The 18,240-nt window shown below is 40.8% G+C and overlaps 1 protein-coding gene across 3 annotated transcripts in view; it reads right to left on the bottom strand.

Moving 5' to 3' along the window:
* Positions 1–10,292: 10,292 nt before the first annotated feature.
* Positions 10,293–18,240, bottom strand: part of MKI67 (marker of proliferation Ki-67) — a 34,723-nt gene continuing 26,775 nt past the window's right edge. For all 3 annotated transcript variants that reach the window (XM_077930367.1, XM_028729938.2, XM_077930368.1), the window contains 2 exons: positions 13,148–16,615; positions 10,293–10,690 (listed from right to left, as the gene is read on the bottom strand). In XM_077930367.1, coding sequence (XP_077786493.1) covers positions 10,554–10,690; positions 13,148–16,615 — 3,605 coding nt within the window. In that variant the 3' untranslated portion in view covers positions 10,293–10,553. The remainder of the gene's footprint in view (positions 10,691–13,147; positions 16,616–18,240) is intronic.

Raw genomic sequence — 18,240 nt, 5'->3', positions numbered from 1 at the left:
GACCATCTCCTCACCAGCTAAGCAACCTGCCAATGCATCACAGTGGCCACAACAATTTCTTCCCATAAAAGACTTGAGAAACTGACTAATTAGATTTTGAAGGAAATGCCCTTGCGCCAAGTTTGGAAATACATGTAAAAGCAGCAAGAATTGCCTCAAGATCACATTATTGCCTCAAGATATAGTGTAGAATTAATAATTTGTACGTTTTGGGTATTATGTGTTATTATGTAGGAATGCTGAAGTGTGTCTGATAATGTGTTATCTCCACAAAGAAAATTTCTGTGTGTAATTGTTTCTGTATAATGTAGGATACATAACTATGAACAGCAGAAGGATATGGCTTACACCCAAGTTTTCATGGAGGATTCCCATATATTACAATGCTTTCCAATAGAGCACACTATATTTAGATTAAGTCAACTGATGATCATATTTCCTTGTCCCACCTGGCACTCTGCAGAGTCCAACCTTCCCTACCTATTTATTTATGTATTTAATGTTTTCCTATACATGAAGTTCCCAGATTTTACTATTTCTTTCTTTCTGTTCCAGAAAACTATTTCAAATCTTTTCTATGATTTCCCTGCATCTCTTGCAGATTCAGTACTGTCTTCAAGTAGCAATTGTTCTGCATTTATTTACTTATTAATCTTGGTTTTCATCTATAGCTGCGAAATTAATCTACCCCAACCAAGTATTATTATCGGAACCATATTTTATCAGATAGATTTGAAGCAACACTCCTTATTATTATTTGAGATGTTTTAATTAGGATGCCAGATGAAATTGGGTGTAGATCATGTCCCAAATTTTATTTATTTATTTGAGGACACGACTACCATACGTAATATTATTATTGGTAACAAGAAAATTGTATATGCCTTGATGTAGCAAGAATGGTCCCTTATAGAGTTAAATTGACTCATTTGGACAAATGCCCCTTAAGAATGGCTTTGGTTTTAACATATTGGTTTTGAAAAGTTGAGAACCACGGGGCAAGATAAATTCAAATTGGACTCTACTGGAATTGGGCACGTGTATCCAGGCTGCAACTAGCTTTTGGTCCTTTAAGAGCAAGTGGACAATTTTCCAGGAGTGCGAGACCAGAGCCTGCAATAATGAAAAAACCCATAGAAAGACCAAGGCGAAGACATATCCCTCATGATGTGTCCGAGCCTGTGCCAGCTATGGTGGGTGCCAGGCGACATGGTTAAATGAAAGCCCTGAGGGGATTCAGCAGGATGTGTTACTGTACCACTATGCCGGTGTGAGACCATAGAAGAGCTAGCTTGACACCTGAAAACACAAAAACGGTGGGGCTAAAAAGCAAACTGCATTTTTTCAGTCAGTAGTGGACCTTCCTGCTAAATGTAAAGCATACACCACTATTGAAAGTGTTTGAAAGAGCTAGGGTGCCACAAGTAATTTTATTCGTCCGTGTTGTTCCTGTGTTGTTCCCTCTTCTGCTGCCCACCCACCTCCTTTTCCATTAGAGCCTATTCCCACTCACAGGGCACCCCTACATTCACCGAGATTTAGGGTGCGGAGAAAAGATTTGCAAGTTCTTGCAGAACTTTAATGCAAATCTATCTCCGAATGGGGGACTGATACGGAAGGAACAGGGGGGGGGTACCCATCCTTCCCTACCGCTCCCTGAAGGGGTCCGAGGCGATGGCCCCTGCAGTGCCCAGCCGGCCTCGAACCCTCAGCCCCCGCACCATTGCATAGGCACCACACTGTACCCCTGCCTTGTAAATAAAAGGCTCTCTTTCCTGTCTTCACGCGGGCGGAATAAGCCCCATCTTTCCTATGCCTTTCTCTCGCCCTATTCCTAACGTGAGTCTGGAAAGCATTGAAACCTTTAGAAATTGATATAAAATCAACCACAACTCCGATTTTCTCCATCCTGGTGACATTCAACTCAGTTGCCTCTGGACTCCATGTTGCTACCCCTACCTCCATAATCTTCAAGACGACAAGTCACGTACACAGGAACTTCTTAATCCTGTCAGATCGTCCTGCCTAACCCTTCCTCCGGGCAATACCAGGTGGCAGACGATGCATATCACTGTCCCATTGTCCTGCCACCACCGGTACTCAAGAAATGTTTATTTATGTATATCCCTCACTCTGCACATTCCCCCCTCCCTTGTCTTAAATGTTAATCAGTGTAACCCCACCTCTCTGTAAACATATTCATGACGTGTGTAATATATTCATGATGTAATCCATGAAACCCAACCTTCCCAAAATGTATTCATGACGTTTCGTGCACTGTATTCTGGGACTTGGAGGGAACTTTTAAAAGTCTATGTCGCCCCATTCTCGGGGTTCAATCTCGCCTTGAACCTGTTGCGCAATAAACTTGGATCTTCTACAGTTTGCTCCTGCGTCCGGCTGAGCTCATTTTCTTCCGCAGGGACCCACGGACTTAGTCCGATGAGCTGGGTGGCAGAGCAGCCTCGCACCCAGATTTTTCCGTAACACTTACTATCCCATGTGCCAGGGATGGAGAATCTGTGGCCCTTCGGATTATAGCACTTATCATCCCTAACCATTGGCTTTGCAAGCTGGAGCTGATGAGAGTTAGGGTCCATCATCTTCTGGAAGGTCACAGCTTTCCTCCTGCTGCCTTATAGTACCTTCATATATTTTAAATATAATATACACAGTTTGTCAAAGAAGTTCCCTCTCCCCGGAAAAAAATATCAGTCACCTGGCATTGGCCAGTCAATCTTTAGCGGGCTCAAAAATATTCACCTGAAATAATATTGGTGAAATACCATTATTTTTCTGCTTTTTCTTTTCATATATATTTCATTTGCTCCATATCTGATTTTAAAGTGTGCCTTTTTTAAAAAATCGAAGATGCCAACATATACACTGAAAATGTTAATTATTGGTAACCAGTTCAAACTCTGTCTAAAGATGTCTTCAAAGCAATCATTACAGTAACTACTGCTGTGATTTCCTCACCCAATAGAATACAAGTTTTTTTAATATTAAGGTTGCAGTCCTATACCCACTTTCCTGGTAGTAAACATCACCAAATTCAGTGTCACTTCTTTTTGAGTTGGCAGGTAGAGGATTGGCTGTAAAGAAGTCTTTTTTTCTTTTTTTTTAAGGAACAGTATTCTGAAGGTTGAATACATTTTCAATTTCCTCCCCCTCTTTTTTTTTCCTCCACAAGGGAACCAACCTTTTCAAAACGGAACGGTTAACATGGGAAAGGATGCCTCTTTTAGAGAGATTGGAAAGTTCTTACCATATGCAGACTGAAGAGTTGCCTTAACAACTGTTTTGTCAGGAGCACAGTTGTTCCTCCTCTTCATGCAGGTAAAAGGAGAGTGAAAAAAATGGCATGTTAACTACTGCTAGCACCCTTAGTCTGCAATGTATCTTTGTTACAAAACCTGAATTTCACGTAATATATGTTTTGTGTGTGTGTGTGCAGAGTTAAAGTAAACAAAGCTATTTGACTAATGCCATTGAATACCATTTTCTTCACAGTTGCAACATTTCATCTGGTATCCCTCCCACCCACCTTCCCAGCAAATGGTAACTTGCAAATATGGCTAGGGGGGCAAAGACCCACACACAACTCCATGTATTCAGGTTTGTTCAATGGCTGGTTTAAAATTTTAATAATAAAAAACCTAGCGAGCTCATTCAAAAAAGAAATTAGTGAAAAAACTTTGGTCGTCTCTCATCAGTGAAAACTGATTTAGTTATGCAAATTACTGCTATGAATATTAAACCACTGATGAAAGGTTTTTAATGAAGGGATCTTTTGTTTTGGAAATGCAAGGGTATATGCTTTAATTTCTTGCTAATTTACTGTTCTTTGATAATGTTCACATTTTCCCCAAAGTGACTTCACGGATGGGTTTAATACAGTGAATAGAACTACAGGCCAACAATACTGGTTTTGACAAGCCTTCCCCTGTGTAACAATAGATCATGATTTGCAGCCCCTTATGCACAATTCTATTAGGGTGAATTTTGTCTACAGGGCTTTCCCTGAAATGAATTCTCATTTTAATGTTAGCCTCCTGCAGTTTTTAATTTTTAATCTGTAATATGAAATTGCAAATTTTACAAACATCATTTGAAAAAGCCACTAGGACAGAACCGAATGCCAAAGTTTACATATTGCCTAATTAGACTGTTATGAGAAGCAGCTTATCAATGTCAAGCCAAAGATCATCAAAAAATCCAATTACTAATTTGAAAAACACATATATTTATAGGTTCATTTTGTTTAATTTGCATCTGATTAGCTTAATAATTGTTTAAAAATTGTATTAAGGTTAATAGTTTTAGTTCAGCTAGCAACACACCTGGGCTGGGAATGTGCTCTAGCAGCTTTGTCAGTTGCTACCCCACTGACAATAAAAATTTAGCTGTAATCTTCAGCGTAAAGCACAGACAAAATTCATTACTCAAACAGCAAAGCAGTTTTTAATATTAAAAGATATTAAACCTACTTACCAATGTGATCAATATTGTGTCTTCCACCGCTACTAGTCAGATACTTACAGACTACTTTCCTCTTGCTGTGTGTGTTTGTTTGTGTGTGTGAGAGAGAAACTTCTATTTACATTTCCAATCGAGCGCAGTCACTGACTCTGCTAGATTGAAAATGTAAATAGAAGTTTGCATCTTGTTAACATAAGAAGCACACACTCACTTTCTTGACACTACCCATTTAGTAAAATGTTTGAAAGGCTTAAACCTTGTCTTGAACCCACACTGCTAAGCATTTTCAACAAAGAGATGGAAATAAAAACACGTCGTATATTATGCAGAGGGCATAATGCATAAGCCTGGAGCTTATTTACACAGTCAGTTATCTTATAGTAAAACAAAGATGCCTAACTCATTTCATTCTCTACTTGTTTACCTAATCAAGAGGTAAATTCCTAAGCTGGACACTCAGAGCCTTTTTTCAGCATGCCTCTGCTTTCACCTTGGGATAACTGACAGTGCAAAACGAGATCGCAGCCATAGGTTCACCGTGGGCAGCAGCAGGCGACCACAGAGCACTCTTAAAGGGCACAGGCACAGAGACAGACATAGTGGGAGGCCACAATGCATGGGTTTATTCATTTGGTACAAGATATGTGCCCCTCCAAACATTGGCACATTTGCTTCCCTTGGGACATCTAACAATAATATCAGTATAAAACAACACCCATTTAAATTATGCATGGAAGCATCAAATCAACACCAAGCCAGCACCAAGCATAAAAATTTATGCCAGCTCCTAGTCTACCAGACCTTTCTGCTGGCATCACCTAACAGACCCAACAGAACAAGTAAAACTGAACAGGATTGGTAGGTTTCTTTGGGGTGGGAGTTCTGCAGAGAGGCTGCTGCTGGGGAGGAGGGCCAGTTCCTTTTGGACTCTAAGACATAAGCAGAATAACACCAGAGCAAGGTTGTTGGGTGCTGACTGCAGAAATCCCAATATGAATGTGAAGTTCCAGCACAAAATCCAGCTTCAAGAAAAGTGTGGCCAGGCAGTGGGTTGTGATAGGTAAAGGTAAAGGTACCCCTGCCCGTACGGGCCAGTCTTGACAGACTTTAGGGTTGTGCGCCCATCTCACTTAAGAGGCCGGGGGCCAGCGCTGTCCGAAGACACTTCCGGGTCACGTGGCCAGTGTGACAAGCTGCATCTGGCGAGCCAGCGCAACACATGAAACGCCGTTTACCTTCCCGCCAGTAAGCGGTCCCTATTTATCTACTTGCACCCGGGAGTGCTTTCGAACTGCTAGGTTGGCAGGCGCTGGGACCGAGCAACGGGAGCGCACCCCGCCGCGGGGATTCGAACCGCCGACCTTTCGATCGGCAAGTCCTAGGCACTGAGGCTTTTACCCACAGCGCCACCCGCGTCCCTAGTTGTGATACCATTGGCCAATTTGGGGTGTATTACTTCCTGCATCGGAGGCAGTACATCTGGGAACAGCAATTGCGGCTGGCACAAGTGCTCTTGCACTTACGTCCTGCTTGTGGGCTTTCCATAGGTATCTGGTTGCACACTGTGAGAGTAGGATACTGTACTAGTTGGCCTCTTCAAGTTTTTAAGGTGCTCACAGGTGTGGTGGCCATGCAGCTTCAGGTGCATTTGGAAGAAGCTAGGTCAACCAGAGGGTGAGAACCTGTGACCTTCCAGATGTTGTTGACTCCAGTAGTTCAGCGACATCAGGGCCTAGGACCTGGGAGTCCAAAGTTCAACCACCACTTAGCCATGAAGCTCACTGAATTACCATCTCTCAGCCAAATTACCTCACAGGGTTGTTGTAAGGATAAAACAGGGAGGGGAAGAACAATGTATCACACCTTAAACCATGGGTAGGCAAACTAAGGCCCGGGAGCCGTATCCAGCCCAATCGCCTTCTAAAGCCGGCCAGAGGACAGTCCGGGAATCAGCGGGTTTTTACATGAGTAGAACATGTGCTTTTATTTAAAATGCATCTCTGGGTTATTTGTGGGGCATAGGAATTTGTTCATTATTTTTTTTCAATATATAGTCCAACCCACCACAAGGTCTGAGGGACAGTGGACCGCCCCCCTGCTGAAATTTTGCTGACCCCTGCCTTAAACTCATTGAAGGGTGGGGTTTAAAAGTAATCCCAAAAGTAATGTTTAAAGCCCTTAGCATCTTACATAGGGCCCAATTAGTAATATTTTTTATTTATACCCCGCCCATCTGGCTGGGTTGCCCCAGCCACTCTGAGCGGCTTCCAACACACATAATAATTATTATTAATAATATCAAACATTAATAGTAACAATCTGCACCAATATAAAGTCACAATATTAAAAAGATTATTTGAAGGTGTGGCTCCTCCTATATCATACTGCCTGCAACCCCTCTCTTTGAATGTTTGTACAGTAATATGTAGACAATTGAGTGATGTTTATTTAATTGTTGTACTGTTATATTTTTATTTATTTCATTGTTGTAGCCTGCTCTGGGGTCTTTTGATGAAGCACTGTATAGAAATAAACAAGAAAAAATAAATTCTCCTTTGGCACTGACATTTCTTTGCACAAATCTATCCATACATAAAGGGATAAAAGATATGAAATCTATTAACACAATAACATATGCTACCAGTATTTTCAGATTCCATTGAAGTGCAGCAATAAGTCCCACCTTTCTAATTTCATACTACAAAATCCTACCACATACTCAGACCAGATCCACTGACATCGGATTTAGGTTAGTCTATCCATGTGCAGCATGAAAGCAAGTTAATTAGCTATACTTTTCACATCCAGAAGCTGCAACTGCTTGCTTGAAAACAGATTTTTTATTTCTGGTAGACCTGGCCCTGTTATACATGGAAATAAAAGGTTGGGATACCCTGCAACTTCACAATTCTACTCAAAGCAGTAGACGATTTATACTGGAAACTGAACAGGCAATGGCATGGGGCGGTGGGTGGGGGCTTTTCAATTTCTCTGAACTTGAAATCCTGGGTCAAAAGTTCGGTGGGTTAATGAGTCTGCCTTTCATCGTTTGATGATCTGTCCTTTGAACTGACATGGTAGTGTAACTTAGGAGTCCTTGGTCCAAAGGACATGAAGATTTCAGGGTTTTTAATACTCCCTCAAGGCATTAACCCTGCCAAGTTTTGAAAAGATTAGAAATAGAATGCCAATCTTATCAGGCAAAGGCAGCAGGCGCTAGGGCACTTTTCAGTCAGCAGGCCCAGCTATCCGGATGCAAGCTTTTAAAGAAAAAACTACGGCAGAGTTTTGCTTGATTGTGCATCTTTACCAAACTGTAGCCAGAATCTTGTGTTTACCCTTCCCAACCAAGTCCCCAGGCATTTCCCATTGCTCATGGCTTTCTTTTGTAGCATTAAGGCACTGTTGCATGCCACCCCAATCTCTGAGCAGTGCAAGATTCTAGGGCTTACAGGTGCTTCCCCAGGGTTTGGTTTCCTTGGAATGAGGCACAACGAAGACTTTAGGATGTATGGCTTATTTACACACATATACAACATGAGCCTGTGAGAGACTGATTCACAGCATTAACACCCCAAGGGGTCATGCTTCTTCCAAAGCCACAGCCTTGAATTAAACAGAAATCAAGCATCAAATTCTCACTGGCTTCCCAGCCTGTATCTTTTTTTCTAGCTTCCAGATCGTATCATTCAACTCTCAGCTCTGCCTTTTTTCTTTCTAACTACCAGCCAGCTGAGGCAGAAGGCCCACACATTTGCAGTCTGGTACAGATCCACTTCGTTTCCTTTATGGTCCATTACAAACCAGCAAATTCACATTTTGCTATTAGTTGATTCTGAGCTCTTGCATAACAACCCTGCTTCCCATGCCATAATCAGGCCCCATATTAATGCCAGAGCCTCAAGGAGTGATCAAATTTCAGTTGAGATGCTGCACTGAAGAATTAGCAAGGTGGGAATGGGATACTAAAGATGAACAGGTGAAATCAGTGAGGATAAAATGGGTGAAAGATGTGGGACACAATATACAAATGACTGATTGGGAGAGGCTACGGAAAACTGATCTGAAATTCACGGCATGTTCTTCATTGAAAGAAAACTATATGAAAATGATGTAATAGAATCTACAGATAATTTAGGAAGATAAATTTTTTGGAGAAGTATTGATATGCAGATGAAAACAGAATTAAGAGGATACATGGATGGGATGGGAGGAAGTCAGGAGATTCAGAGTAATCTTGATATGTGAATGTGTATGACATTTTGATGTACAGTGGTGCCTCGCAAGACGAAAATAATCCGTTCCGCAAGTGTCTTCGTCTAGCGGTTTTTTTCGTCTTGCGAAGCAACCCTATTAGCGGCTTAGCGCTATTAGCGGTTTAGCGGCTATTAAAGGCTTAGCGGCTAAAAGGCTATTAGCGGCTTAGAAAAAGGGGGGGAGCGGAAAAAATTGCAAGACTTGCAAGACGTTTTCGTCTTGCGAAGCAAGCCCATAGGGAAAATCGTCTTGCGAAGCAGCTCAAAAACGGAAAACCCTTTCGTCTAGCGGGTTTTCCGTCTTGCGAGGCATTTGTCTTGCGGGGCACCACTGTAACTTTATTCTTTCTTTTTTTCTCTCCCTTATTTTTGAAAATAAAATAAAAATATTTTAAAAAAGAATTAACAAGGTGGGCAGCATCATGTATGAGTGTCAGGTGAATACACCTTAGGCCTGTGACTTGGCATCTTCAAAGGTCCATCACCAAGCACGCCTACACCAACCAAGAAAGTCCACCCTCAAATTCTGTGCCATCCAGTGAGAGTTGAAGTTCTGTTCTTGGAGCTGAACTGAAATAAAACAAGAGGGAACTAGAAGGGCTGAAGATAGCAAGAAGGGTAGTATTCATGCAGGGATGTTGAGGGCAGGGTATGTCACTCAACCAGGAGAATCTCTCTCTCACTGGAACCTTCAAAATAAGTCATTTTTCATCAAACATGAAGAATTTTAGGCATTAGCAGTAAATAGTGCTATTCCTTAAAACTGAATCTATTTCAATAGGCTAGCATACACATATGCTTTGTAAGCTTTATTATCCTCCAATTTTGCTGGCTTGGCAATTCACAGGCAGCTTAGAATTCATGTTGGGTGGGGAGGAGAGAAAAGCAGCTACTATGAGATCTATACAAAACTGAAATCATATACAGTACTGACAACTGAACTGAGGTGGGAGCTTAGGAAAGGTGTGCTTAGAATGCTGCAATAAGAAAAAGGACAAGACCTCTACAGTACTAGACTACTGTTTGGTTCAATTTAATGCCAGCTGCACTGTTCAAGTTATCCTGTTAACAACTCAGGCAGAACTTTCCTAGCCCTGCCAATTAGGATGTTGTAACTATAGGTACCAGGCACTTAACCTTAAATATTTAAGTTTTGAATTGATACCATCAACCATGAGAAGGACTGGAACTGAAGAGAAAGTGACAATCATGATTCAAAGGTATGTGGCCTGGGAAAGAGAAGGGTCTGTTTCCCATCCTGGCAAGCCCCAATGACTATGTTATGTGGAAAGAAAGGGGCCAAGTATAATCAGTTCTGTTTAACACTACTATATATGGATTGTTGTTCTCCTAGAGTTGTTAAAGTGCCATAGCTGGTAGTTCGGTAGAGGGATTGTACATTTACTAAGCTATGGACAACAAGATAACAATGCAGCTATCCTTGCCTTATCCTTTCTAAAGCATTAACTGAATGTTGCCAGCGTACAGAGAACAGTCTAACATGCTTTTCTAGCAGTCATATTCACCAGGGATTGGAACAATAAAAGGATACTCTTTTAAGACAAGGTATGGTTTAATGTAAAAATCAGATAACAATTAACACCTGAATTAAAACTATCTTAACACAATACAGTGTTAAACAAAAAGTCCTGTAAAATATATGAAAATGTATATACAGATGGGAAAGCGTCAATGTTGAAGGATGAACTGAAGTTACAGAAACAAAGTAAGGTTCTAAATGCAAAGCATACTTTACAACCCATATATGTCCATTTATTCTGAAGGAAAAAAATTACACAAACCCAGTACCAAAAATTACAAAACATTTTTTTTTGTTTTCCTCCCTCTTGTCTTGCCTTCAGTTTCTCCAGCAGGCTTAACTGTAGATTTGGAATGTTCTTCTTTCACTGTTTTCTTTTTTTCTTTTTTTAATGGTGTCTTTTCAATGCTTTCTAGTTGTTAAAAAAAAAAAGAGAGATGATTTGAGGCCAAACTTTTTGATATTCTCTCTTTAGTAGCAAGATTAGATAAAAATATAACATTCCAATTATCAAGATATCTTTCTTCTGTTCAGAGCAGTTCATTCCAGGCAGTTATTCATTCTTTCCAAACTGACTTGACATCATAACTAAGGGAAACCCTGTGGTAGATGTTTGGAGTCCTATCTCTCACATAAGGCCACAGTTAAGGAAATTGGCTGCAAGGTGCAGGATCCCTCAAACCCACCTCAGGATCACTGCTTCCAAAAAGTTCACATGGAGGAAATTTAATATTGTCCTATTGAAAGCTATTTCAGACCATAGCAGATAACTTTAAAAAATAGTAAGTAGTAAATTCTAAGCATTACTTATTTTAAAAATCTGTAAGCATGTTAGCCCCACAGTTCATCTCTAAACCAAATCAATGCTAGATACCTTTGAATCAAAGGAGACTTTTCTAAGTACAGCAAGATGATTCCTCAGATATATTGACATTCAAGCTGCCAAAGAAGGCATTTTATTTCAACTCATAAAAATTAAATGTTCTATATTGTGCAGTAACAAGCAGACTTTGCTTCAACCTATCAGTTATGGACATTTCAGTTTTGTTTGTAGCTGCTGATCACAAGACAGCAGTATTATCTAATTAGAAATATTTTAAAGGTATTCCCTTTAATGGGAAATGTGAAAGTATATGCTGCTGTTATTGTTGGCGTCCATCTGTCTCAAGAGACAATGAAGGGCACCTTCCAAGGGTGAAGTCAAATCGTTGCATTAGCAGCACTGAAGTGACCTCCTCATGAAACAAGCTTAGACAAGTGTGGTCCTGCTTCACTGATGTGGTTCAAAGGAAAGCAGAGCAATACATTTGGCATCATTGCTTAGGAAATATATCAGGTGTGGCGAACATTTAGCCTTCCAGATGCTGCTGAACTGAATTCTGCATCATCCCAGGCCATTGGCTTGCTGGGGCTGATGGGAGTTTAGAAAATTTCCCGCACATCTGAAATACATGATAAATGGGAAATTTGCTTTCAACATGCTTTTTGAATTGCTGATTCAAAACAATCCACCTTGGTAATGTGGTTAGAAAGGGAAGCCAAACAGGCAGCTACTGCAGGCAGAAAATTATTCTGTCTCCTCAGTGGACAAATGGTTTATAGAACTATGAAGAATGACATCCTATGTCCTTTTAAAATGTGGTTTTTTTGTGGGGGTGAGTTAGTTTTTATTTTGGTAATATATTTTGTGGTTTTATATTCTTATTTTGTTCTGTGAACTGCCCTGAGACCTTTGGGTATAGGGCAGTATATAAATTTTAATAATAATAATAATACTAATGATGGTGGATTCAAAGATTCCCGAAGGCTTGTGCACAAAAATTTCTGAAACCGCTCCTGACTGTGGGTTCTTCATCCCACTTCCAGGAGTAGCTTCTCATAAGAGGAATTCTGAAGTACTAAGATCTGCATGCAGGTTTTGTGCGTAGCCCTTTGGATCTCACCTAACATGGTTAATGTTTGTTAAATATTAATGACTTTATATAAGTTACTCTGTAAACGTATCTGCATTAGAGGTCTCCTGTTTATTTGCTTTCCCTGGGCTACAATTCTTTCCCCCACCCATACAAAATAAACGACAGCATTCAGGACATTAGGGAACTCTTACTAATAATAGTAGTTATTTATAATAATAGTAATAATAGTAGGTTTCATAAACAGGAAAAACCAATAAACTTAAAAGTCTATTTTTAAATAACAGCTAAGCAAGTTATGGGAAGAGGGAGAACACCAGTTTTTCCAGATATCCCACTTATGAATCCAGAAGTTCAATTCTCCGTAAGAAATATGTGAATCCGGTGGCCATCTCACTATATACTATAAACTGGAACCTTTCTGAAGATTAGTCACACTCCTACTATATACTTCAACAATGGGATGGTTTTTCGAGTTTTATCTCTAGGTGATTTGCAGTAAACTAACAACAAAGTTTTATTCCCACTTGTTTAGTGATAGCAACACCCTTCCTAGCCCTTTCCACCTAAGGCTGCTGAGATGAAGGTATATAACTAGAAGTGGACTTTGGGTTATGAAAGGCCTGTCTGCTCCCTTCAATTCTGGTACAGAAAACTAATTCCAAAGCTCTGGATGTGTTCAGAGGCATACTTTCCTTTAATTCATCTGTATGTCATTTACATCTGGTTCTCATTGTTAGACCTGAGTTTTAGTAAAGTCTGCTCACCCTGATTTACATTACCAATGGCATCTTCAACAAAGAAATTTTGAAATGAAATTGATGGTATCTAAATTTCAGGTGTGCTACTGTAACTTTTCACCAAAGCTTTAAGGTTTTCCATTAATTTTGAATCGAAAGCTTAGAATCTTAAACATTAAGAACTCTGAAATAAGGAGGAAAAAACCATGCACATACCTGCTTTAGATTTTGATTTGTTCTTCAGAATCATCTGTCGATCTTTGGGAGCATTATCACCCCCTGCATTCAATCTACGGTTGGTTCTGAGAGAAGCAGAAATAGGTGCTTCAAGTGCATCAACTCTTCTACCTCTTCTGCTTATTTTCTCATTGGCTATAGCTAGCTTTCCAACATCTACATTTTGTTTTTCCTGAAAATCTTCCTTTTCAGGAAGGTTGTGCTTTCTTCTAACAGACATGGAAGGTGTCACTATTTTAATTTTGTTTCTTCTGCCACATTTTTCAAGTTTCCCTTTTGCAGTTGCATCATTTTCACTGGCAGTTTCACCTTTGTCTGGAGGTGGTGGTGTTAGAGTGATGCTTACTTTGAGAGAAGGGTGTACCCGTGATGGAGTAGTTCTTTTTACTCTCTTCCCCTTTGATTGGTTTTGGAAAACTGAACTACTTTCCAAAGACATCTTCTTATCTTTTACAAAAGAGACCTTTCTGTTGCCACTTACTGGTTGGCCATTACTTTCTGTTGAGATTTCAGAAGGAACCGATTGCTTTCTTCTACCTCTTTTGGAAACATTATCTATTGTCACACCTTTTAAAACTTCTGGCATGTCTTCTTGATTCCCAGTATCAAGCAATATGGGCTTTTTACTTGCAGAAACTGAGCTTGCTGCAATTGCCTCATCTGCTTTTCTTCTTCTGCCTCTACGTGGCAGATTCTCACTTGCAACAGTTGCAATTTCCAAAGCCCCACTTGGCTGTTCCACAGCACCTTTGCTTTTGGTTGAGGATGGCAATGGTAAAATGTTACTTTTGAGGGGAGAAAGAGCTGTTACAGGGGCAGTCTTTCTTCCTCTACCCCTTTTTAGCTGATTCTCTTTTACAGTGACAAGCATATTTTGGTCTTCTGTATCACCTGCCTGTTTACTGTCACATTCAGTGAGTATTTCAGGAGAAATGGTTGGTTTGTTTCTACCTCTCCTGAGTGGGTTTCCTTTTGCTAGGTTCAGTCTTTTTGGTGGACTGTGCTCTACTAGAGGTTGCTCACTTTCCAAGGGCATCTTAGGCATTTCATCAAGATTCTTTTCATTTTCAATATCTTGCAAAGAACATTTTCCTTGGGTAGAACTAAGGCTGCCCACTGTTGGGCTCTCCTTTTTAAGAGCAACATTTTCCAAAGGAGGTGGTATTTGGCATCCAGGAGCAGCTCTTCTCCCCCTGCCCCTTTTTGGCTGACTCTCTTTTACAGTGACAAGCATATTTTGGTCTTCTGTATCAGCTGCCTGTTCACTGTCACATTCTGTGGGTATTTTAGGAGAAATTGTTTGTTTGCTTCTTCTACCTCTCCTGGGTGGGTTTCCTTTTGCTATCTTCTGTCTTTTTGGTGGGCTGTGTTCTAAAAGAGGTTGCTCACTTTCCAAGGGAATCTTAGGCATTTCACCAAGATCCTCTTCAGTATGAATTTCTTGCAAAGAACATTTTCCTTGAGCAGAACTAAAGCTGTCTACTGTTGCACCCTCATATGCAGGAGTAAGGTTTCCTAGAGGCAATGTCATATGAGATACAGGAACAGCTCTTTTTCTGCCCCTTTTCAGCTGATTATCTTTTATGGTGACAACCATGGCTTGGTCTTTTCTATCAGCCGTCTGTTTACTTTCACATTCTACGGATGTTTCCTGAGAAATGTCTTGCTTGGTTTTCCCTCTCTTGGGCAGCATCCTCTTTGCTACTTTTTGCTTCCTTGCTGGACAATACTTTGCAGGAGTCTGCAAACCTTCCAAAGGCACCTCCTCAGTTTCATTAGGTTTCTCTTCTTTTTGAATTTCATCTAAAGAACACTTTCCTGGGGCAGAACTAATGCTGTTCGCTGTTGGGCCCTTATATGTAAGTGGAATGTCTTCCAGAGGCAAGGTCACTGAACATACAGGAGCAGCTCTTCTCCCCCTGCCCCTTTTTGGCTGATTCTCTTTTACAGTGACAGGCATATTTTGGTCTTCTGTATCAGCTGCCTGTTTAATGTCACAGTCAGTGAGTGTTTCAGGAGAAATGGTTTGTTTGCTTCTACCTCTCCTCGGTGGGTTTCCTTTTGCTATCTTCTGTCTTTTTGGTGGGCTGTGTTCTAAAAGAGGTTGCTCACTTTCCAAGGGCATCTTAGGCATTTCATCAAGATTCTCTTTAGTCTGAGTTTCTTGCAAAGAACATTTTCCTTGAGTAGAACTAAAGCTGTCCACTGTTGGACTCTCTTTTGTAAGAGCAACGTTTTCCAAAAGAGGTGGTATCTGGCATTCAGGAACAGCTCTTCTTCCCCTGCCCCTTTTTGGTCGATTCTCTTTTACAGTGACAGGCATATTTTGGTCTTCTGTATCAGCTGCCTGTTTACTGTCACATCCTATAGTTTTTTCCTGGGAAATGGCTCGCTTGATTCTTCCTCTCCTGGGTGCTACTGTCTGCCTTCTTGGTGGACTATGCTCCTCAGGAGTTTGCACACTTTCCAATGGCACCTTTTGCGCTTCATCAGGATTCTCTTCATTTTGAATTTCCTGCATGCCTGGCTGTGACGCAATGGAAGCACTCTTTTGTTCTTCATAAGCACCATCCTTATCTCCAAGCATATGTTTTTCCTCAAGTGGTACAGAATTATCACATAGATGAACTTTCCTCCCTTTCCTTCTCCTAACATTATTTTCTTTAACTTCTATTGCAGTCTTTTCCAAAATGTGTGTTTTAGGTGTTGTGTGTCTTAGACTTTCCTTTTTAGCCTCATTAACATCTGTGTTTGTTATAAACAATTCTGCTTGTATTGAAGCAGCCTTTCCTCTTCTATTTCTTTTAAGTATGACATTTCCAGTGCTTTCCACTCCTGAAGTTTCAAAATCTTGGTTTTTTATTTTGTCTTGTATCTCTGCATTTTCTTCTAAATCTAAACTTGCTTCAGTTTGTCGAGCTGCCATTTCCCCCTCAGTTTCAACTGCTGATGTGTTGCTTTCAGATTCTTGCTTTAGATTTATTTCAGTGATGTTCTGATCAAACTTTTCATTAGCTTGCACACAATTGACTGATTCTGCTCTCTGGGTGCTGCTTGTATGCCTCTGTGTATTTTTTGCATCATGTTCTTTTACAGATCTGGATTTATCAGCTCTTCTAGTTCTTCTAGCTGAAGCCAATGGTCCAACGATTTCTGTATCTACTGCCCCAGAATTTGCAACTGGTTCTTTCACAAAATCAATTTTGTGTCCATTTTCAGAGTCCATTTCCTTTAGCTGATGGCTTTCTGAAACACGCAATATTTCAACAGGTTCTATCACTGCTTCTGATTTTAATTCACTAAATGTGTTACATGCAACGTGTCCCAAGTTATCTTCTAATTCTGAAATATTTTTACTGTTGTCCTTTGGTTTTGGCAAAGGAGATATTCTTTTAGGTGATGATTCCAGTTTTGCTTCTTTATTTTCATAGTCATTTCTCATGGACTCTTAAAAAAGAAAAGTACATTCAATGTTATTTCTCAGGATATGGTGATTGTGAATAGTAAACACACTTACTAGCCAAAAAGTCCCAGAGGAAGTACTAGGTAAAGGTAAAGGTACCCCTGCCCGTACGGGCCAGTCTTGACAGACTCTAGGGTTGTGCGCCCATCTCACTCTAGAGGCCGGGGGCCAGCGCTGTCCGGAGACACTTCCGGGTCACGTGGCCAGCGTGACAAAGCTGCATCTGGCGAGCCAGCGCAGCACACGGAAACGCCGTTTACCTTCCCGCTAGTAAGCGGTCCCTATTTATCTACTTGCACCCGGAGGTGCTTTCGAACTGCTAGGTTGGCAGGCGCTGGGACCTAACAACGGGAGCGCACCCCGCCGCGGGGATTCAAACTGCCGACCTTTCGATCGGCAAGCCCTAGGCACTGAGGCTTTTACCCACAGCGCCACCCGCGTCCCTAGGAAGTACTACATTGCTTCATAAATTTGCTTTTATATTTTGCCATGTGATATTTATATCTTGTGCTATTAATCATTCTTAACTTTAACAATATGCCACTATTTGCAGATGCCACTTTACAGTGCTTTCCCAAACCTTCATATTCCAGAATCTCCAAAATAAAATTATTCAAGTTTTGTTGTAATTATAAAGAACGCTTCAAGATGAATAAAATGCAACCAAGTTAAGCACTTCTTAGCTGCATATAGCTTTAGAAATACTAAGTTACATTTAGAACGGGCTCACGATTTGACCTAAACATTACTTAGTGATGGGTTCTTGTAGTCGTATGCTGGAATTCAAATCCAATGTGTGCCGTTAGATAAGCCCTGGCTTGTTTGTTCAAAAGAACCTTTTGAACAGAGCTCCCACACTTACAACCTCATGTGCATTATCTATACACTCAAGAATCAATGTGTAAAAATCATGCAAGCCAGCTGCATCCATTACCCTTTCAGATATACTAAAAAAGGTGAAGGTGAAGAACCCCCGACAGTTAAGTCTAGTCGCAAACGACTCTGGGGTTGCAGCGCTCATCTTGCTTTACTGGCAGAGGGAGCTGACGTTTGTCCGCAGACAGTTTTTCTGGGTCATGTAGCCAGCATGAGTAAGCCGCTTCTGGCGAAACCAGAGCAGCGCACAGAAACGCCGTTTACCTTCCCGCCAGAGCGGTACCTGTTTATCTACTTGCACTTTTACGTGCTTTCGAACTGCTAGGTTGGCAGGAGCTGGGATGGAGCAACAGGAGCTCACCCCGTCACAGGGATTCAAACCGCCGACCTTTTGACTGGCAAGCCCAAGTCTCAGTGGTTTAGACCACAGCACCACCTGTGTCCCATTCAGATATACTGCATGCATCAAATAGGAACACCAGTAAAATAAGGATCCCTTTTTCAATCATCAGTCGTTTTCCTACTGCCATTGTGTACTTTAGGACATAAGGTGCACATAAAGCGGTACAACGGCAACAGATTTTGATGCCCACACATTAAAAAAATTAATCTCTAACTGCTATGCAAACAGAAAATCAAGGCAGACAACATGCACAACTGTTAGCCATCTGTGTATTTGAAAGAGCACCCCAAAAGCCTTGCAACTTTACTGTAATTACTTAATTCAGTCATT

The sequence above is a fragment of the Podarcis muralis genome, chromosome 6 (genome assembly GCF_964188315.1).
Source record: "Podarcis muralis chromosome 6, rPodMur119.hap1.1, whole genome shotgun sequence".
Taxonomy (NCBI): Eukaryota; Metazoa; Chordata; class Lepidosauria; order Squamata; family Lacertidae; genus Podarcis; species Podarcis muralis.
The sequence above is the reverse complement of the archived record's forward strand: the minus strand, read 5'-3'. Positions and strand labels throughout refer to the sequence as shown.